Source organism: Trachemys scripta, chromosome 8 (assembly GCF_013100865.1).
Source record: "Trachemys scripta elegans isolate TJP31775 chromosome 8, CAS_Tse_1.0, whole genome shotgun sequence".
Lineage (NCBI taxonomy): Eukaryota > Metazoa > Chordata > Testudines > Emydidae > Trachemys > Trachemys scripta.
Genome location: NC_048305.1, coordinates 85,479,632 through 85,501,840, shown reverse-complemented (window position 1 = coordinate 85,501,840; position 22,209 = coordinate 85,479,632). Strand labels below are relative to the sequence as shown.

Below are 22,209 nucleotides of genomic sequence, written 5' to 3'. Positions count from 1 at the left end.
TCTTTTTTTTTTTTTTTTTTTTTTTATAAAAAATGATTCCCAAAAGGGCTAGCTGGAAAAACTAACCTGTTTTATTGGGCTCAGAATTTCCATACACGTTCTTCCACTTTCTGTATTCGCAGCTGCTGGAAGTTCTGCTTTCCATACCGAACAAGCACTTTGTTGATTTTAAAAGCAAAAGGGACGTGTCAGAAGACTGTCATTGTCCTCTGACTGACTGACTTTTTACTGTAGCTTTAGCAGGCTGAAATGCAGCGTTGCGGGATTAGTGCCCTGACCACCCTTCTCTTGGACACTCGGTCCTTGAATTTCAACGATTAACTGTTATTGTCAGACCTGCCCAGTAATACATTTACATGGCACTTTCTACACTTGGTTGATGTAGTCTCTGCTCCAGACAGCTTATTCTCTGGGCATATGTAACCCACACGCCTCCTGCGTGTGGTGTTCTGTCCCATCTAGTGGCACCAAGACCATTTAGAGATTACTGAGTCTGCCCTACAGCCTTAATTAAGGGCTGTGTGGCTTTTAGCTCATGCAGTAGAGGCTCATGCATTTAGTTCTAGAGATCCCAGGTTCGATTCTGCCTGTCGACGACCAGGGTCTGTCCGTGTTACACATGAGCAGGTGTTTTCCAAACCTGTTCTCAGACACAGTCCACACACTGTGTAGAGTCCAAACTTGCTCCCTTGCTGGGGCTTGGGTTTTATTATCAACACGTCAACAAAGTTGAGCTCGAATCTTCTCCCAGGCTTGGCTGCTCCTAAGATTCATCCTTCTAGATTGCTCAGTTCACACATTAGATCTTCTCTCCAGCTAGACGTTCCCAACTCTCTTTCATCCAGGTGCAATAATGGGCTACCTGCCTGTGTCTGCACTTACTGTTCCCCAGCAGAATCAACTCCTTGAAGGACTTATTTCAGGTAAACATGGCAGCTTGTTACAGTGTTAGACAAATGCAAGATGAGAGTGGACAAAAGCTCAGGTGATGGAAGACATAGGATTTACGGATTGATGAGGAAGCCATTCAGAGGGATTTCTCAAAGGGGTCGGTTTAACGAGGGATTAGAATGTAAATGAGGCTGCTTGGGTGACAAGAACATGGCGACTGTTCCACCTGTAGAAGAATCCAGATGAAAGGTGCAAAACTGAGAGAGGGAGAAGTAAGGCAAAAATACTGGGAAGAATATAAATAGTGGGAGGAGTATTGGGGGCAGAAACCGCAAAGGTGAAGGTGGGGACAATATTATGTGGAGCCTGAATCTGATGTAGTAGAGGGTGGAAAAATAGCCTGTGTCCAGATGGAGGAAGATGAATTCAGTAATAGCTTTCATTTTATTTCTCTGCAGTCCAGGTAAGCTCAAACAAATGCCAGAGACAGTTCAAAGAGCGGTCATCAGACTTACCCAAGTTCAAACCATTTCCTATTCCTTTCAGTAATATATGAGTCTATAATACAAAGTGATACACACAGCACAATAGAAGGATTTCTCATGGGATATTTATGGGGGTTACTCCCGGTAAGTGGCTCATTTTTACAGGTAGTTACAGTGTTCCAGAAAAAGGCAAATTCCAGTAATATAAAGAGGGTTGAGAATGCAAACAAACATTACATAACAACGTAAAGATTTGTACAGTCCTAATAACAGAGAGATACTTTGGACTCTTCTGACATGACTGAGAGAAATATTTGCTGTTGATCCGTTTAGAGGGACTAATCTGGATTCCCTGTAAATGAGCAGCTTGCTTTTCAAATGCCTCAGACATCTGCACGCTATAAAATTGCCATTTGGTATATATCATATGATAGAAAGCATCCAAGAGCTTAAAAAAAATACATGCTAGAGTCATGAGTCAAATTCAGTCATGTGACTACGGGGAGGTGCTGAGCTGGCTTCTAGCCAGTGGTAGAAGCTGATGGGTGGAACAAACAGGGCATGAAAAGACTAATAGGACTAACGGATCTTAGAATTGTGGTACCCTTATTTGGATCTTCAGGAATGTAGGCTATAGCCGTTTTGCAGCGCTACCAGCCTTTTGCCTCACACTGGAACTGTTTCTGACAAAGTAGAATCCTGCTGCTTTGTGGTAGGAAGGATAGAAAAAGAACATGGCCTGCATTTTGAAGGTAAATCTCTATCTGTTGCTTGAATGCATTGTTAAAAGGAGCCCCTTGCTGCTCTGAGGCACGAATTCAATGTGGTCCTATTGCATCTTAATCTTAGCTGTCTCTTTGAGTATTGGTTTTGTTTGGCAAATGAATATGGAGAGATTCTGAAACGCACAGCTGTGTTCTGCTTCCCTGTTCTGCCATTCTTTTCCTTGTTCCCTGCATTGTCAGAACTGCAGGCTATCAGCTAGTGGAAAAGGGACTGTGTGCAAAATAATAGGAAAGCAGGAAGGGGGTGCAGGGCTCTGTCTTGTCTTAGTTGACTTTGAGCTGAAATCCTTCAGGAGCTATAGCGTTAGGGAAGCAGACTTACAATACAAAAGACAAAATCGGTGAAGCTCTTTTCTTTCCACAACGTGCAGGACTTACTGCTTTAAAGAAAAGCTTGCAGGCTTACAAAAGCTGCACCAAGTTGCTCCCTAAGCACACTCCCCTTCTGAATTTACATAAGAGCCATATGCTGCTACATTTTAGAGCCAAATTGCACTAATTAGGGTCACTATTTTAAGGATTTTTCCCTTTATGCCAACAAATACGAACAGAAACTTATCTTGCACTAACATCTTCCTGTCAGACACCTTCTTCCCAGCTGCTTTCTTTACTAAGAGAAAAGTATTCACAAACAATATATTTTTGTAGATGGGAGCATCTCTATAGCACTACTGAAGAACTGAATCCGATGGGAGGAGGTGGAAGTGCAAAGCTGATAAAAACAATGAATCTTTGTTTCATTACATTATTTTCACCAGCGGGGAATCACTATCAAAACACTTGTGTTTTTTATTCCATGGTTTAAAGATAAAGAAGGGTCTGATTGACCTGCAGACTGCCACCTTTTTCCATACCTATATTTTAAACACATGCACGGCACGGTTCAACCAAGTAAATAAAGCATGGCATGCAGACCTATCTGCAAATGATCCCTTATTTTCAATTTGATTAGTCCTCTAACAAAGGACTGATATTCCAAGCTTTGGGACAGCCTGATATAGCAGTTTTCTCCAAAATATCTGCAAAGTTGTTGAACTGCAAATATTGAATTTACAATATTCTTCAAATAATAACAATCCTTGTTTCTCCGAGAACGACATTCGTATGATGATTTTGTTTTTCATCGAACTTTTTTCTTAAAAAAAAAAAACACCCCCTTTATTGTCCTTCTTTTTCCTGCCCCAGTGCCTCTGTAAAACAGTATGTGCATGTGTCGTAGTTTGCTTTCATGCACGTGTAGCTTGTTGCAGTTTTTATTAATAAATATGTTGAAAGCTGCCTCAGCTGCTTGAAGTGTCCCAGTAACTAACTCCCAGGAGCAGGCAATGTTGAAACAGGTGATTTGATAAATTAAGATCTGGGACTTGAAATATAAGCTCTCGCAATTGGGCCTGGATTCACGAAGATAAAAAATATATATTTTGCTCTTAAATGTCACTGGTAGTCATATCTGCCACCCATCCAGAATAGGATATAGATGTATATTTTAGATCACTAGCTTCACTACTTCTTCTTACTACTAGGAAAGTTCTTCTGCAGAAATTTTCCCTCTGGCCTGAAACGTGAAGAAGCAGGCCCCTTTGCAGGAAGAATCAAAGTTCTTTTACCCTAAGTGGCAGCATTCTTCCCCTTCTGCAGAGCCAATCTGCACACATCTGATCTCTGCAGGGCCTTCCTTGTTATCATATAATCCTGCTTTTCCAAAACCCTAGAGGTCCACTGGGGGTCTGATCCTTTAAATTTAAATCAATGGGTACCACAGAACGGCTAGTGCTCTCTAACAGACAACTGGTCTAATTCTTAATCTTGTTAAAAGAGGCAGGTGTGAGGATAAAAAGTGAAAGAGATATGTGGAGATTAGGATTGCAGTAAAGCAGGCATGACTTTTCCAGCCAGACAAGCTACATGAATAATCTAATTGCCTAGAGAGAGAAATAATTCATTATTCACTTCAATATACAGGTTTTTCATTCAACCTCCAAACCATAAACACTTGCTTTATCATATGGGTAGGACTTTTCAGACCTAGCATAAAAGGAAAGCCATAGACGCCATAAAGGGACTTCACAAATTGTTTTAACATGATGATGAAACTCAGAATATGTACCAAACCTGTCCTGCTCCCATTTGTACTCTGCCTTTTTGGTTTTCATGTTATATAGCTCTTTTGGCTCCATTGTAGTCAGTACCCTGAAGTCTGGGTGGAGGATTGCTTGTCCTGTGGGGGTGAATTTTCAAAGACAGCTGTATACAGGCAGAGAGCCGTGGACTGGGCGTCAGGATGCCTGTGTTCTAATGTTAGCTGTGCTACAGATTGTGACTTTGCTCAACTAACTCACATAACTGTCTGCCTCAGTTTGTAGGAAGACTGGAGTAACATCTGCCTCATAAGGGTGTGGAGATTTGGTTAATGTCTGTAGAGTGCATTGGGATCCTCTGATCCAAATTACTGTATAAGCACAAAGGACAATGGTGACTATTAGAAGTTTCATATACATTAAAAAGATACTGAGTCCTCCCTTCTTACTATCCATACTATAGGAAATACCTGGAATGCTACAAATGTTGAGGTTATCAAAGTGTAAATACTTCTGAGTGAGTTATCTGAGGCAAGGGGCTGCCATTTTGTTAGGTCTTTGTCTGTCCTATCAGTTAAGATCTGGAGGGTTCCTCTGCTGAGGGTTTCTGATACTTTATCTTCAGATCAGCAGTGGGGCATTCTATCTCAGTGGACACAGCAACGCTCGCTCCTCCTAGTGATCTGCCAGAGTCCATAATTACTGAGTTGTAGGGCACAGCACAAGGGATGTTTGTTTTTTTGCAGGTCTCTAAATAAAATCCATGGCAGACCCACAGTTCACTCACCTAGTCTGTCTTGGACACAACCAGTTTATCTTGTGTTTAATTGTTACTGTGGCTCCCACATGCCACAGCAATAAACACTGGATAAGTTTAATGGTTGCCATTTAAAAAGTCCCCTTTATCCCTGGTGAGGTCTGAGAGACCACAGCTTCTGCTGTGTCAACTGTTGGTAAATATTGACTTTTTAATAGTCGGCCCTGTAAACAAATAAAGGAAATGACTTCAGACAAGCACCAATTTCTGCTCACTTTGAGAATGGTCATCATATGTGCCTGCTTTGCATGGGAAAGTGCTACAAGAATGACTATACATATGTTTACTGAAGTCTATTTATATTCTGTATTGACATCACCTGCGGAGGATGTCGAGTTGTATATTTTAAAGCAAATGAAGCTGTAATATTTTAAAGCAAGTTAAGAAATAACTTAATGTGAACATTAGCCTTTTACATGCCTAAGAGAAGGCAGATTGGTTGAAGGGGGGGGGGGGGAATCACGGGGTATTTTTTATGGATTATACCATTCCTCTCCCCAAACTGTCTCTTTTCATGGGAGTGTGTTTTTGTCTTTGTGGTACAATCATTATTTTTAGTGCATAGGGCTGATATGGTAGAATTTGTCATAAAGTTCTATCCCAGGCACGGTGCGCCTAGGTCCTGCTCTTGTCCTGGACAACTATGCAGCAAAGAGCTAAATACAGAATCTAGAAAGCGGTTTCCTCCCCACTTATATATGATGCACATTTACAATACAGTGAATAGAGGTTATTTCATGAATGCCTTTTGATTGCTGGGAGGCGATGCTGCCCCAGTGATCATACGTGAAATTGAGAATGAAGCTTGTCCCACGTAAAATCCTGTATTTATAAAAGGATTTGTATTTTCTGAGGACATCATTCACTTCTACATGGTGCAAAGGCAGAATGTAAGAGTACATATCCCCTCACAAGGCAGGCTAAGCAGGTGGCCAGCTGGGATTACTGATATCCGTAGCTGTTGTTTAAAACTTCCTTTAAAAAGTCAAATTTTGCACATTTAGCCCTGGTCTACGCTACGGATTTATGTCAGTGTAACCATGTTTCTCAGAGGTGTGGAAAATCCGCACCCCTGAGCGACACAGTTAAACCGACCGAACTCCTGGTATAAACAGCACTGTCAATGGGTGGGCTTCTCCTGTTCACATAGCTATGAGTGGGGTATCTATGCCGGTGGGAGAAGCTCTCCCATTGGTGTAAGTAGCATCTTCACTAAAGCCCCCTACAGAGGTGCTACTGCAGTGCAATAAGTGTAGACAAACTCTTAAGGATGTGCCTAGCATGTTCAAGTGCTTTTCTGGATCGGGGCCATAGTTAGGCTCTGCAACCAAGTTCTTCTATCACCACTGCCCGCTCAGTCTATTTGGTTAAACCCCCAGGCTGAATCTCTTCTTAACCTAGACTGTCAGCTCTTTGAGCCAGAACTGTCTTCTTACCATGTGTGTTCAGTGCCCAGCACAATAGGGTCTGGACCTGTTTGGGGCCTCTAGACCCTGTTGCAATATAAATAATGCTAGTATCTGCAGGCAAATGTTTGTTCAAGGGAGTAAGTCCTGGTGTCTTTGCCATTTGGATGATAGCATACTGCCCCTCTAACTAGGGGCCTGATTGTCCGTCCCATGAGAGAAACTCTGCAAGGGGAGGCTCACAGATATTTCCTCCCAAACTTCTGCATTGTCTGAGGTGTGATGTTTGTTTCCCCCCCACACCATGCAGAACAGGCCATAGGTTTGGCCCACACACTCTCCAGCTCCTGGGGATCTGCAGGAGGTTGAGCTATCCATGTAGAAGACCTGTGAATCCATGTTGATCCTGGTCCCTGGCATCCCCCTGGGATCCATGTTTGCAAAGGGAGGGGATGGGTACTTCCCATAATGGAGAGGGTTCTGTTGGAAAGGCCTTACAGCCCATCCTGGCCCACCCACTGCCTGCTTCCTCCTCCATGTTGCGCTTCAACCAGTGGAGAGCACTGTGCAGTGTCCAGAGGGAAGAGAACGTAGCAGGGTTCGTGGCTCCCTTCCATATGAGAAGATCCCTCTGCACAGAGGATTCTCAGCAAGCTCTATTGTCCCTGCAGTTTAATTTAGTGTGTATTTCTCCCCAGCTGTCTGTCCTAAAATCATGTGCAGTTTGGCAGGCAGCTGTACTTGAGTGGTGGATGAAGCCATTCCCATGAGTATATGGTTACATCTTTAGGGATGAAATGTGCTACATAAATGTAAAGGATCAGTCTTCTGAGTTTTCTGTTGTTATAGCTGCCATTTTTCACTCTTGATGAGGTCAGTAAGACTCCTTTTAATTTATATTTTTTTGTAATGGAATGCATATGGGGTGGAAGAAATTATCATGTGAGGAAAATATAGGAAGAATTTGTACTGTTCAGGAGAGTTATCAAAGAAATGTATTGCTGGAAGGGATCTAGAGAGTTCACCCAGAGGCTTTCAACTGATCTGCCTCTTACCTCCTTCTGGACATTAGAAGTGTATTCTTGATGTATAATACAACACCCCCTTCTTTCCCCTCCCCTCCCCCACTTGTCCTTTCTGAATAAACTACATCCCTTTATACCAATATTTCAGTCATGAGATTTATCCCACCAATTCTCTGTGATGCCAATTCAATAATAATTTAGCTTATGTACAAATCTCTTTCAGTTCTTCCTTCTTATTCTCCATACTCCTTGCGTTTGTTTATGAACATTTAGGTTGTTGAGCAGATTCCGCTACTGATTTCACTCTTGTTGTTCCTATGACCCTGTTGTAATTTTCCATGCCCTCGTCCTCCTCCAAACATCTAGCCTTCTATTAAGCATAAAAAAGGTGAGTTTATCTGTGGGCTTTTCTGACCTGCCCATTTTTAATCTAGTTTAAAGCCCTTCTCACTAGGTTGGCAAGTTGGTGTGTGAAGATGTTCTTTCCGCTTCTTTGTCAGGCGGATCCCATCTCTTCCCTGCAGACCTCCTTTTCCATGGTCAAGAAAGCCAAAGCCCTCCTGTCGACACCACCTGTGCAGCCATGCATTCATCTCCAGGATGCCCTTACCCTCAACCGAGAGGTTGGACAAGAACACAACTTGCGCCGCCGACCCGTTCACCCTCTCTCCCGGAACACTGTAGCCACTGCCGATCTGTTTAGAGTCATTAGTGCCCATGTGGATGAGCAGCCTGGGGTAGGGGTCAGAGGGACAGATGAGCCTCTGCAACCTTTCTTAAATAAGCTATGCTGGTATAAGCTACTTTTACACCAGTAAACCTGTATCCACCCTAGGAGTTGTAATGATAGGACTGTTTGGATTAAGTAATTACCGCCCTGACCAAAATCGTTACACTATCACAAAACTTACATGGAGACCAGGTATAATTCTATTTAAAATGTTGATAACTATTTTGCTAGAGATCACTTTAGCAAAAGTATTTGGCAAACATGCTTATTCAGGGTAGTTGTAGAACCCTGAAAATGATTGATTGCAGAGGTGGGCAAACTATGGCCCGCAGGCCACATCCGCCCTGTGGGAGCCTCCTGCCCGGCTCCTGGCCTGGGAGGCTAGCCCCTCCCACGCTGTCCCTCCTCCTCCACTGTCCCTCCTCCCCCACAGCCTCAGCTCGCTCCGCCGCTGGCGCAATGCTCTGGGCAGCAGGGCTCTGAGCTCCTGGGGCAGCGCAGCTGCAGAGCCCAGCCTGACCTGGTCTCTGTGTTGAGCGGTGGCGATGGCGTGGCTGGCTCCAGGTGGGCGGCACGGCTGTTGCGCCGCCAGCCACCGGTGCTCCAGGCAGCGCGGTAAGGGGGCAGAGGAGTTCGGGGGGGTGGGCAGGGGTGGTGGTGTGCATAGGGGTTGGGGCAGTCAGAGGGTGGGGAATAGGGGGGTTGAATGGGGACAGGGGTCCTGGGGGTGCAGTCAGGAATGAGAGGAGGGGTTGGATGGGGCGGCGGGGGGCAGTCAGGAGCACGGCTTCCGGGGGCAGTCAGGGGACAGGGAGAAGGGGTGGTTGGATGGGGCAGGGGTCCCGGAGGCGGGGGCTGGGCCATGACCCCCTCCCCTAATTGGCCCTCCATACAATTTCCAAAACCCGATGCCGCTCTCAGGCCAAAAAGTTTGCCCACCCCTGATCTATTGAGTCATTTCATCCATCCCCAGGGCCCCTCTTTGAGGAGAAAGAGAGAGAGAATCCAAGAACAAGCAAAGCTCAGGAGAAAGTTTTGGCTGAGTTGCAGGGCTTTTGTTTTGTTTTGTTACCATTAAAAGCAATCCCTATTCAAAGGGGGGTAAGTTTTGCATACTTACTCAATGCATGTGATGTGCTGCTGAGTGTGACATGGGGACAGCCATGAAGAGAATCTTAGGCCCAGTCTACATTACAGATTTATATCCGTATAACTAGGTCGCTCAGGAGTGTGAAAAATTCACATCCCTGAGCGACATAGTTATACCAACCTAAACCCCAGTGTAGACAGTGCTATCTCAGCCGGAGAGCTTCTCCCATTGACATTGCTACCCCGCCTCTTGCAGAGGTAGATTAACTACTTTGATGGCAGCAGCTCTCCCGTCTTTCATAGGAGCTTCTTCACTTACGTGCATTGGTGCAGCTGTGCCGATGCAACGTTTTTAAGTGTAGCCCTGCCCTCACTAACAGTAAAATGAAGCAGGTAGCTCCTTATGAAAGACACATTTTCATTGCATTAACAATGGGTGGCTGAACCCTAGAGCCTTCAACAAAAATCAAGGTGTAGACTAGGAGTCTTGCCTCAAAAAGCAGTTGGAAGTACCCCTCTACCCCGATGTAACGCTGTCCTCAGGAGCCAAAAAATCTTACCGCGTTATAGGTGAAACTGCGTTATATCGAACTTGCTTTGATCCGCTGGAGTGCACAGTCCCCCCTCCCCCGGAGCACTGCTTTACCGCGTTATATTCAAATTCGTGTTATATCAGGTCGCGTTGTTTCGGGGTAGAGGTGTAACTAGAAAAAGTTGTTTAATTCATGGGCACCGCGATCTGTGAAGAAGGGATGCAGAGTGAAATATTTATACTCCCCCTTTCTTCTTTTAATGACACATTCCTTGCAGGTTGATATAGTATAGGAACAGCGGTCTTGGATCTCTTCCTCTTTAAAATTCTCTTTGATACGTTACACCTATGCTATGGAAAGCCTGGCAGGTTTATAGCAAAGGAATGTCCTGCTGAGTTGGTCTAAGATGAGAATTCATTCCCCAGTGATTGGTGTTGAAGTCTTAATATGAAAAATCAGAAACCAAACTTCATGTTAGTTTCTTGCCATTTCTCAACCTTTTCCTTACCAGTGATTTTATCTCCTTCCATCTCTATGGTATATTCAGATTTAAGAGCATTTCATTACCAAAATGATGGGATAATATAGCATCGAGAAATGACAGGGTGTGTTTTATTGGCTCATTAATACACGCTTTAGTAGCACTGTGAAGCCACTCAAAGCATGTATTAATGGACCATTAAAACTCACACCTGGGAGTGTTTTAATAATAACGGTTACATTTTTGTGATGTGTGTTTCTATGAAAATGGGTGCCTCTGCTTCCTATGTACTGCACCTTTAAACTCCTACGAACTTTGTCTCTCTGCAGGGCTTGTCTACACTAGGAAGTTTTGCTGTTTCAACTACTCTGGTTTAGTTAGTGTCAAAGCCCTTTTATTGTGGTCTTAGTTATACTAGTATAAAAGTGCTTAGTTATCTAGTTCATTCTGGTTCAGGAAATGAAATAAGCTATACTAGGAAAAAGACACCTTTATGCCAGAGTAACTGCATTCAAGCTAGAGCTTACCAGTATAACTATATTATTTAAAAATCATATGCCTACCCACTAAGGCTATACTAGTATAACTTCTCTAGTCAAGATCAGTGGTTCTCAAAATCCACACCCCTGAATGATGTAGTGACATAGCTATGGCCTCCTAGGGAGCTGGATTAACCATACCAACGGGAGAGCTCTCTCTCATCAGCGTAGAGCATCATTAAAGCATTACAACAGCGCAGCTGAATTGGTGCAGCTGTGCGGATGCTGCCCTTAGAGGTTGCACAGGGTCACTTCAGGCAGTGGAGAACCCGGATTTTTAACACGACAGAGCCAGGTCTTATCTACTTAGCCACACTACCTTTCTGACTGTGCTAAATCTGTCTGTTATCCTACCTGTAAGTACTGCTCTAACCACTAGACTGTACTCTGTGCCAAGAGCCAGAAATAGAATCCACGTAACCAACATGCCACTGCTGTCTCACAAATAGTTACCCACTGGCAAAGTGTGTCATGTCTCCCTCTAGGAGCTGGTCCATATATGGGATAATAGCTCATTCTGCTGCCAGTTGCTCCTTAGCTGAAGTGATAGAGGTCAGTGCTGTAGAGCTAAAGCTCCTCTTTTCCAGCTTTGCTGATCATCCATGTGGACAATAAGTACGGTTCCTCATGACTGAATGTGTTGTGCTTCGGAATCTGGTCCTGGCTGTTGTCACCTGGACTATGAGAAGTGAGACTGGATGGATCTAGGCATGCTTGCTAAGTGCATGGGACTGCCCATCTCTCGCGGTGTTTCAAGAAGTCCTCTACCTCTCTTGCATTCCTTTGGAGAGAATGTACCCCTGGCCCTCTGAAGTTTCATGTTGGACCTTTGCCCTGTGAAGGCCCCCCACTTCTTAGCCATCCCACCCTCCACTTGAGTTAGTTGCATGCTATCCAGCTAGCCTGTCCAGGGCACATCTCCACATGCTCTTGCTCCAAAAAGGTCCATTCCTCACCCTCCTGTCCTGCCCCGACAACATGTATATACAATATCTGTACAGCTCATTTGCATGCTTTACTGTAGGCAAGGGAACATCTGAAAAATTTATGAAGCAACAATGCTACTGTTATCCAGGGTTCTTTCAACCCAAAGCTCTTGGTAACTTTTACTCTGTGTGAGGTGGTGTCAGGAAATAAATCAGGGGAGACACGGCTGTCCGACCAATAGATGGCTGGCACAAACAGGACAACACAAGAGTGCTTTCACTTAAAGCTAAACTTTACTTAGACTCAAGCACTTACACACGTCCGCAACAGGTTAGTAAAACACCCCCAACCCTCGAGAATTACCGAAGCTGAGTGTGGCTTTCAAGTGGCACAGTGGCAGCCTGTCTGCCGGTGGGGAACACAAGATGCATCCAGAGGGCGAGTCCCCTGCCTCAAACTTCCCCCCTTATTTATACATTAGTAATACAATGACATGTCACTTAAAGAAAATTTGTTAAGCAAGCAGTTTCAAAGGTCAAGGAAGAGGTTTCCTTCTGGTCATTGATTAACGAGGTGTGTTTTTTTCAGACTTTGCACACCTTGAGGACCCTAAAATGCATGTATCAGCAATTTCAACACTATTCTTATCAGGAAGTACGCGGGTCAAGCTGCCCTTTCTGTGGCACCCAAAATCCCCTCCCCTCCTGCCTTGGTTAAGCTAAGGCTGCTGCATGGCCACTTTACGGCCTGCTGACATGGCTGCTTTTAGCAATAAACAATAGTGGTTTCAGGCACTTTACTGGTTTGTCAAAATCTCCCCTTACACTACGTTACAATGATATCTAAAGAACCAGATTCTAATTGAACATTTTAAATTTAGTGTACAGTGCTACTGATGATGTCTGCTGGATTTTTGGTCTTGGATGTTGGTCCATATAGTTCTTCAAACTTTCTCTGTTCTGGGAACATCAGTATATTTCTGTATATCTAAACTCTTTTTCTGGATCTTTGCCATCAAGAAACAGGCAGCTAACTGTTTCTTGCCTTGGTAATAGATCACATACCCTCTCTTGTGAAACTTGAGCTTTGTGGTTGGATCTATTTTCAATACAAAAGAAATATCGATTACTAGCATTTACAATTCACTCAGATCTTGAAATGGTCATCTTAAATTCACACTACTTTAATTTATTAGATGATCTGGCCAAACGAGGCTTGAAGGAATTTTTGCTGCTAGGTTCCTAACAGAAAGGAAAAATGGGATTATATAGTACAGAAAGATTGATATTGATGCCTCTCAAATGCAGTAAGAATTTTAAAACTGCTCTTACCTGTCATATCTTACTGACATCGGAAGATATTTAGTGCCTGGCTACTTTATTGAAAAATATTGAAGTAAATCTCTAGATCATTTCAAAGTTTGGCCATGAGCATGAGAGTGGGAGCTGGTGAGCTGATATGCCATTCCCTGCAGAAGGCTCTTACCTGAGACACTCTACGGGAAAGTGAGCTGCTTTTTTGTTTTTTAAGGCTTTGCTTGTGTAGCTTATTGTTTTGCTGCTTGGTGTATCTTGTGTCTGTGGTGAATGTGATGCTCATGAAAAAGAGAACTCTGAAAATTTAGCCTTGAGTGTCTGCTAGAACCAATTTTCTATATGGTGATGCTTGTGAATTAACAGCAGATTTAATGTGCTTTTCCCCATGAAATCTGGTGGTGGGCCTTATTACCATGAGCCATTCACTACTTCCAATGGGAGTGACTGGCTTCAGAGTAACCATTTTGAATGCAAATTGCGAGCGCTCGAAGAGTCACATACTCATAGTGTTTCACTTTTTACCGCTTATCTTCAATTTTGAAAGTATGTTTAGTACCTAGATATTAACTGACACTGAGGAAAAATCCTATGGTGAAGAGTGACTCCCTCAAGCCTGTATGCCCAGCAGGTCACGGCTGTGAGGAAACAGAGTGCAGCTGCTATGCTGTCTTTGAAATCTGCAGGAAAATGTTTTCAGTAAAAGTGAAAAGAAAAGGAGCCTGACAGAGGGGCCTCCCTTCTGGCTTCTCTGTCTCTCTTTGTCAAGGTTTACTCTCAAAAGCAAAGTCATGCCCTGTGTGAATAAATTCTATAGTATACAACTACTGATGCATCCAAATGGAAGTTACCATGACTAGCCATCTCCTGCTAATGGCACCATTAACACTTACGGCCGTTGTAGCTGCATCTATAAATTGCCTTGTGAAGCATTGCATGAAAGATGCTCTAAAGCAGTTTATTTTCATAAATGGATTAAACTTTCCCATAAATATCTCGGTAATGAGGAAAATAGAAAACTCATCAGCAATTTAGGTGTAACCAGGGGAGGTCTTAAAAATAAAATAAATCTGAACATGGAGTTATCCAATTGGTGTAAAAATTATATATTGTGAGGAAACAGTTTGTTTTCTGATGCCAGAAGAAAATGAGTTTTGCAGTTTGTAAAACTGAACAGCAATTTCTAAGGGTCTTTGTGGTTCCAACAGCCTTATAAATATGTATGCAGTGTTATAGCTGTGTGGGTTCCAGGATACTACAGAGACAAGTTGGGTGAGGTAATATCTTTTATTGGACCAACTTCTGTTGATGAGAGAGACCAGATTTTTGAGCTACACGGAGCTCTTCTTCAGGGCTTGTCTACTCATCAGAATTAAGTCGACGTAAGTAAAGTCAACGTACAGCACCTCAGTAATTAAAGCGGTGGTTCACGTAAATGCTATGCTCCTTCTGTTAGTGGCGGTGAGTGTTCTCACCAGGAGCGCTTCCACTGATGGATGTGGGGCATTGTGGGACACTGACAGTTGGAGACCTGCTGCCATGGGGCTGTCAGAGCTGGGGAAGGGGGGACCCAGCTGTGAGCCTGGCACCCTGCTGACAGCTCGGACGATCAGCGCCAGGAGAGGGCGGGGGCTATAGCTGTTAGTTCCACTCAGGGCTGACAGCCACCAGAAAATGTAAGTAATGCAGTGTCTACATGGACACTGCGTCGCCAGAGCTACACCGACATAAGCCCTATGCCTCTCATGGAGGTGGAATTGTCATGTCTGTGTAGTGGGCCGTTTACTTCAGCAGAAGCAGCACTGTAGTGTAGACTCTGCCATAATTAGGTCGATGTAAGCTACCTTAGGGCGACCTAACTCTGTAGTATAGACCACGCCTCAGGTCTGGGAAAGGTACTTAGCTTTAACTTAATTAACTTAGCACATGTTCTAAATTAAGTAGTTAGCAATATTCACATATTGAATGGTCCCTTAGAACATGTGCTAACTACTTATGCTAAACTATCTATGGATCTTTTATTTAGCTGGGACACTAAGGGACACTACCTTTCCCTGACCTGAAGAAGAGTTCTGTGTAGCTCAAAAACTTGTCTCGCTCACCAACAGAAGTTGGTCCAATAAAAGAGGTTTCCTCACCTACCTTGTCTCCACGATGGTTATTAGCATTTTAACATGAGTGGGAGTTACGCTTTGTGCTTCAAGTGGAGACTGCAGTCCTCCTGAACCAAAAGGAATGGGAAGAACTGTTCTGCCTAGGTAGCTCTGTCTGCTCTTTCCTCATCTTCTCTTTTCCAAATTCTAGGCAGTAGGAGTAGCTCAAGGATTGCAGGCTTCATTGATTCTCCATACTAAGGCATGGGTGCTGTAATCTGACTATTAACTGGAAACAAACTAAACATAAAGCAGCACTGTATGTTTCTATAAGTAACGGATAGAGTAATATAACAACTGGCAACAGGCTCATTGTCCAGATGCTGTCATTTAGCACACTATTCTTGAATATAAAATAGAAATGATCCTGGTGTTCAGTGGTTTTGTTTTCACACAGGAATTTAAAACATTATTTATAAACTAGGACCCAAAGGGCCAAGTTCTGCTCATCTTACTCATGGAAACAGTCCCATTAACATTAAAAGGATGGCTTGTGTGTTTGTAGGGAGTGAGAGATGCCCCCAAATTATTATAAAACATATTCAGTATTAGCATGTATAAAGCGACAAAGAGTCCTGTGGCACCTTATAGACCAGGGGTCGGCAACCTTTCAGAAGTGGTGTGCCGAGTCTTCATTTATTCACTCTAATTTAAGGTTTCACGTGCCAGTAATACATTTTAACATTTTTAGAAGGTCTCTTTCTATAAGTCTATAATATATAACTAAACTAGTGTTGTATGTAAAGTAAATAAGGTTTTTAAAATATTTAAGAAGCTTCATTTAAAATTAAATTAAAATGCACAGCCTCCTGGACTGGTGGCCAGGATCCGGACAGTGTGAGTGCCACTGAAAATCAGCTCGCATGCCGCCTTTGGCAGGCGTGCCATAGATTGCCTACCCCTGTTATAGACTAACACGTATTGGAGCATAAGCTTTCGTGGGTGAATACTCACTTTGTCAGATGCCGTAGCATATATGTATATCTTATTTGTTTAATAGTAGCTCTGTCTTTTATACCTTTACTATGTATCTTTGCCAGGCAACCCACAAGGGAAGGCAGTGAAATATAATAGGAGCTGCTCTTTGTCCAAAGCCACAGGAGGAAGTAATTAAGCTTAATGGAAGCTTTGTCTTTGAAGTATAATAGCAGATTCATAGTGCTGCAGCAAAACAGGTTTAAGTAACACATGTTTTGAGATGCTGGTTTACAAATACATAATTAACACCATGTTTTTAAAAATGGCTTGTTGAAACTGTCTTCTGATTCCTGAGTTCCTGTGACAATAAATACCTCAATACATGTGTTCGTTTTATGAATTTTTAACCTGCCCAAATGCATCTCTGGTTCCCTCGGTCTCTAGGTTTATAATTGGTGTCACTTGCATTTCCTGATTTATTACACATCGTAGCCAGAAATGAAAAAGAAGTGCAATTCCCTTCTTTGGTTTATCCCAAACATCTGTTTCAGAGGCAGGAATTAGATCAGACTGCTCAGGCAGACATTCTTCCAGCTCTTCTAGAAGAATCACATATCATATGGTAGCAAATTCATTATCTGCACTGATAAATCTTCACATGTAAATGGTAGCAAAATCTGCGCTAATTAGTATGAAGTCAGGAAATCAAATTGCTTTATAGTTCGCAAATGCTACTTGACAGGTGTAAAGAGGCTTTTTTGTGTGTGTACAAGAATATCAGAGATTTGAGAGGTTCCGTCAGTTTTATATCAAGAACTATTAAATTAGTTCTGCTTCTGCAATAAACAGGATAATGTGTGGATTTCTTTTGTGAAAACGTGAATTTCATATTCAGTCTAACTTTAGCATCGTCTTATGAGTTTTCACAGCTCACTCATACCATATTTCTCTGCAAAACTGATTCAAACAGGAATACTTTCAGCATAAATCTGAAAGCTGTTTACCTGCTCTAAGTGCCTCCCAATGCTGCAGAATGCCAATGACTAATTCATTTCTGCCTGCACAGCAATGTTAAATATAAAAGTTGTCAAGTGTCTCAACTAATTGTTTCTGGCTATACTACCAAAGAACACTGCCCGGAAAGAGCTAGCAGTCTAGCATTTGGCATACTCTTTTCTTGCAAAGCCTCGCTGAGTGAAAGATGCGGGTTTAAGAATCTTTACACAGTGGAAAGAGCACAGATCAAATGATTGCCCCTCTCTGATTTGGCCTGTGAGGAACCAGTGGATGAGGAATAGGTGGGTGGCCTGGTATGAAAGCTGCCAATTTCCTGCCTCCACTGCAGGGAAATGAGAAAAGCAGGTGGCAGATTCTGGAGCCACTATCATGCCTGTCTGCTTATCCTCCACCCCACTCCTGCAGCCCTGGGAGTAAGAAGCTATTGCTAGTAGGGTGTGTGGATGGAACAACATAAGGTGGTAGCAGCCTGTCTTGCCTGCCACTACAAGGGATGGACAGAGGCACCAGAGGATGGCATGGGCTCTCTTCTGTTCTGTTCAGGGTCTTTACAGCACCTACCTCTGCTGGGGAAGCACCTGATTTAGGGTGGCTATTTTGGATGAATGGGATGCGTGTCACTGCAAAATTGTGTTAGTGAGACCCCACTCTGAATAGATGCTTGGGGCTCACTTAAATATTAAACTCTCTGGATCTCACCCTCCAGGCAAGAGTTTTTTGAGACAATATGTGTATAGCCCAGCCTTGTTTATGCTGTTTGAATCAACACTGGTTAATGCATCTTAAATAGTTTTATTGTGATTATAGAATAGAAAAATAAAATCATCCCCCAGGCTGTCTAGGGTGGAACCTTTGCTTTTCTGTTTATAAATGTTGGTTGACAAGACTGACTCATGCAATTTCACTCTGTTCAGTTGAAGAAAACGTTGTTCCATGCAATGAGGCCACTTGAGGCTCAGTTGTGTGACATGTGATTGCTCCAAACGTTTCCTGAACACTACCAGGAAGAGCACAGGACTGCGCACAGCAGGAGTCGATTTGCTATGGTAGCCAGCTCTGCGTGGGTATTACTGTCTCTCCAAATACCAATAATGGATTGCACCTGGGTTGAGAGTACAAGTGACTGGCCCTAAGGCACTTCTCACAATGACAGCTTGTCATTTGGCTTAATTAAGGACAATCTTGAAAACAGGAGTTCTTTAGTTATGGTATTTTTTTAAGCTTGCTCTCTTCCTGAATAACACTCTGGGAAAGGGAAATTTGTGTAGGCACCAAGGTCTTGCCCTCTCCAGTGGGTTTGGGATCCACCATTCTACCACCTCCTACTACAGGGGGGTTGATTTGTAATCTCTCATGGACTGTGCAAGATCAGATGGTCCATTGGGAACAACCAAGGCTCATACCCTTCCAAGAGTAGAGTATCACTTTGTGTTTCGTGTGGGGGTTTTTGTGCTTTTAAAAAAAAGTGAAATTAAAGTTTAAAACCAAATCATAAGTGAGTTGGGGGGGGAGTCCCGGTGATGCCTCTCTTGTACAGTACAGAATTACTGAGTGCTTGTCCCACTACAACACATGTCCTACTTCCAAGAAACACAAGGTGCTTAGTGAAGTGGTGGTGGTGTGATGATGATAACCAAAATGGTCGCTGCAGTCTGACACACACTGTGTACTTCCTGAGGTAGCAAACATCTGTGTTAAGGTAGAATCACACTTAGCAATATGCAGGTGTGACCCAGTGTCAGGAATCAGAGCCCGCACAGAGCTAATCTCCAGGCAGACTCATCAGTACAGCTGGCCTGCAGCAGGCTGCCTGATTGGCTGGAGGGGCCAGCAGGACAGCTCTTAAGCCAAGGGCCACAGCAGCTTGCTGGCTGCTCAGTGCTCATGTCCACCACTGTGACTGCTTCTGGGTTACCTTGTTCCTGCTGCTCCTGCCTTGAACCCAGCCTTGCCTCTGTCCTGCCTCGAACCCTTCCTTGCCAGCTACCCTGCTCGCTCCGGTTCCTACCCAGCTTGACCTGTGGCTTTTGCTTCTGACTACTGACTCAGGCTTGATCCTCGGTTCTGGCATCCAATTCCTGCTGTCTGGTGTTATCTTTGGCTTCAGCTTCTGACTACTGACTCTGGCTCTGACCGTAGTCCTTGGTTCCCAGCACCTGCTCCAACTTCCCTGTTGCCTGACACCCTGGGATCCCTTGGTGCCAACTGGCAGAGGGCATAAGGAGTGTCTAGGGATTTATGGGGATCTCCTGGGTCTGGGATCAACATAATAATGCACCAAAGGGTGGCGTGTGAGGTCTCTACCAACAGCCAGTAACATGCTGGTCACCATAGTTACTGTGAAATGTATGTAAGGCTATTATTTAAGAAGTTAAGTATCTCTACTGAAAGCTATGTTCTTAAGATACGTACGTTAAGGCAGGTCACTAGAGGGTGATGAACAGGTGCTGGTTAGGCAGGGGGGAATAGACACCTATTTCCCTGGCTGACTGTTGTAGGACACAGTACAAAGTAAGTCTATTTGCACATGGAGCCACCAGCTAATCAAGATAGCAAAAGTGACAGGAGATGACAAAATCTACAGGAAGGAGCATACAGCAGGAGAGTGTCCTGTTTGACTAAGATCAATTAATTAGTCTGGTTTATCAGGAGAACGCACGGAGACAAACCATAATATCCTTCACCCTAGTGAATAAGCTGCCCATGTGTTTGTTTTAGGAATGGAGGGTCACAGCCATCCTGACTATTAAACACTGGGAGAAAGACTTGGATAATCGAATGTTAGGAGAGTGCCTTGCTAGTTAAGTCCGGTCTACTTGAATCTTTGATCTTTGTTAAATAAATCTATATTTGGTTTCACTATAAACAAATGTAAGTGCTGTGAGTTAAGTGGCACAATGATCCTGAGGTGAAACTGGTAAGCTGAGGTGTACTGTTTCTTTGGGAATGGTGAATCTGTAAATGCTGTGAGTGGCCAGTGGAACAGAGACTGGGCTCTCCAGGGGTAAGGTGCCTTACAACCCAGAATACCCTGGGAAGTGTCACAGCAGATCAAACTTCTTGTGTCTTTTTCTAAACTTGCTAAGATGGAACACTGAGTGTTATGCCCAGCAGATGATGGCATTGGAGGATTATGTGCTGTTTAAATATGGATGGGGGGTACCCTTTAACCATTGAAACTGGGTTGCCTTACTCCTGAAGAGTAACTTGATGGGGACCCCTGAAGTTAAGGAAATGAATAGCCTACTGTGTAGTTCAGTTCTTGACTCTGGAACAATTGATATTTTACCAAGGTTTCTACAATAAAATGTGAGGCAATATTGGCTAACTGTTGAAAAGAGTTACAGCTTGTGATTGCTGGAAAAAGGCTAGAAATGTGTTCCACTTAAAACTTTCAGTGGCAGCTGGTTTTTATCATTTAGCACCATCTTATTTTTACAGCGCATGAAGCAGTTTAACAGTTGTCTTCCACTGTGAAGTGCAGCTCCTCACCTTCTGTACATTTCCAGTTGTGCACATTTATTTTCAGCCAGAAAACTCTGATAGCTTGTTTATGTATCTGAAATAATGTGATGTTCTGTTGCAAACTAAATATAAGGTCCAGGTATCTTTTCTTAGTTTTCCTTTCTGGAGCATAACCAGGGAGCACAGAGAATACCTCTCTGAGTCAGCTCACTGAATCATAGCACTGCCCTGACTTTCCCCAGGGCCCTATTTAAAGTCCATATTCAGGATGATTAACTTTCTCACCAAGAGAATAAGGTTCTATGAAATTATACAATAGGGACTTTGCTGCAGTGGGGTATGTAGCTCATTACTGTTGCACAAATTCCATGATGTTTATTAAATGTTAAGAGATGGATGAGGGAATGCTTGATGCATAAGGCCTTTATTAGAGCAGAGTGTGATGAACAGGGATGATTAGTTCCAGCTGTCTGCCTCTGTTGGCATCCATACCTATTTTTGTTCCTTAAAGGACTACACTCCAGTACAATCCTTTCTGTTACACACCTTAACCCCTGGAGGTCTGCACATAATGTGCGCTACAAGGTTATGCTGCTTCCGTTTGACAACACTAATTTCATTGCAACAAGATCGCATACAACACAATCCACAGACCTACAAGTAATACCTTGTTCAACATGCAACAAGCCTAGCTTGGGTAGGGCTAAAGGCAAATGTTTGAATGCTTTGATTAGATACCAGTGGCAACAAATATTAAATTTAATGCCTTTGAAAAAATTACATCAGGATGGTGAGGTAAACGTTTGTCTTTGATTTCTAAAAATGTATTTCTAATTTATATTCATTAACAGGAGCGTACAGTAAACTGTTTCTCCTAAAATGCCTGCTTATAAATCAGTCTAAAAGAGTCACAGAAGATGAAGATGAGGAGCACTAACACTGGCAAAGGGAATTCATTCTAACATTGAAATCACAGAATCTTATCATCGAATTTTCAGTACTCCCCAGATCTACTTTTATACAGGTACTTTTCTCCAGTGGTCATCCAAGAAGATTCATCTGACCTCCTTTCTCCTATCCACCCTGTGACCTTTGGTTTTGGTATCTGGAGATTTAAGGCAAAAATCAGTCAAAACCTCAGTTAATCCAGATTCTCAGCCAAACTGTGTGGAAACAATGTTGTGTGCTTTTGATCCAAAGTGAGATTATTGACCCTGTTCACCTGACAAGCCCACACAGCTCTGTGAATCCTCAAATGAAATGGGTTAGAATTACTTCTTTGTTACAAAGATTGAACCCAGGCAAGTCTCGTGCGGTTTCTGGGGTTTGTTGTATCCATTTGCACACCTTTCAGCTCCAGTGTAGACTCCTCCTGGTGGTTGTGGTATTATTTATTCCAGATGCACTATAATTTACCAGTGTCGCTATTTTAACCAGGGTTTCGTCAGTATTATAAATGGCTTATCTAGTGTGTATATATATCTATTAATTTTATACTGTACCTTGAATCCTCTTTTTTTCACATATACTTTCTTTCCTGCCTCTTTGTCGGTTCCT

General features: G+C 43.2%; 1 protein-coding gene across 2 annotated transcripts in view; it reads left to right on the top strand.

The window, feature by feature from the left end:
• The first annotated feature begins 1,912 nt into the window (after window positions 1-1,912).
• The window catches only part of ST6GALNAC3 (ST6 N-acetylgalactosaminide alpha-2,6-sialyltransferase 3), a 336,438-nt gene continuing 316,141 nt past the window's right edge, over window positions 1,913-22,209 (top strand). For both annotated transcript variants that reach the window (XM_034778727.1, XM_034778729.1), the window contains exon 1: window positions 1,913-2,128. In XM_034778727.1, the coding sequence (XP_034634618.1) occupies window positions 2,111-2,128 (18 nt within the window). In that variant the 5' untranslated portion in view covers window positions 1,913-2,110. The remainder of the gene's footprint in view (window positions 2,129-22,209) is intronic.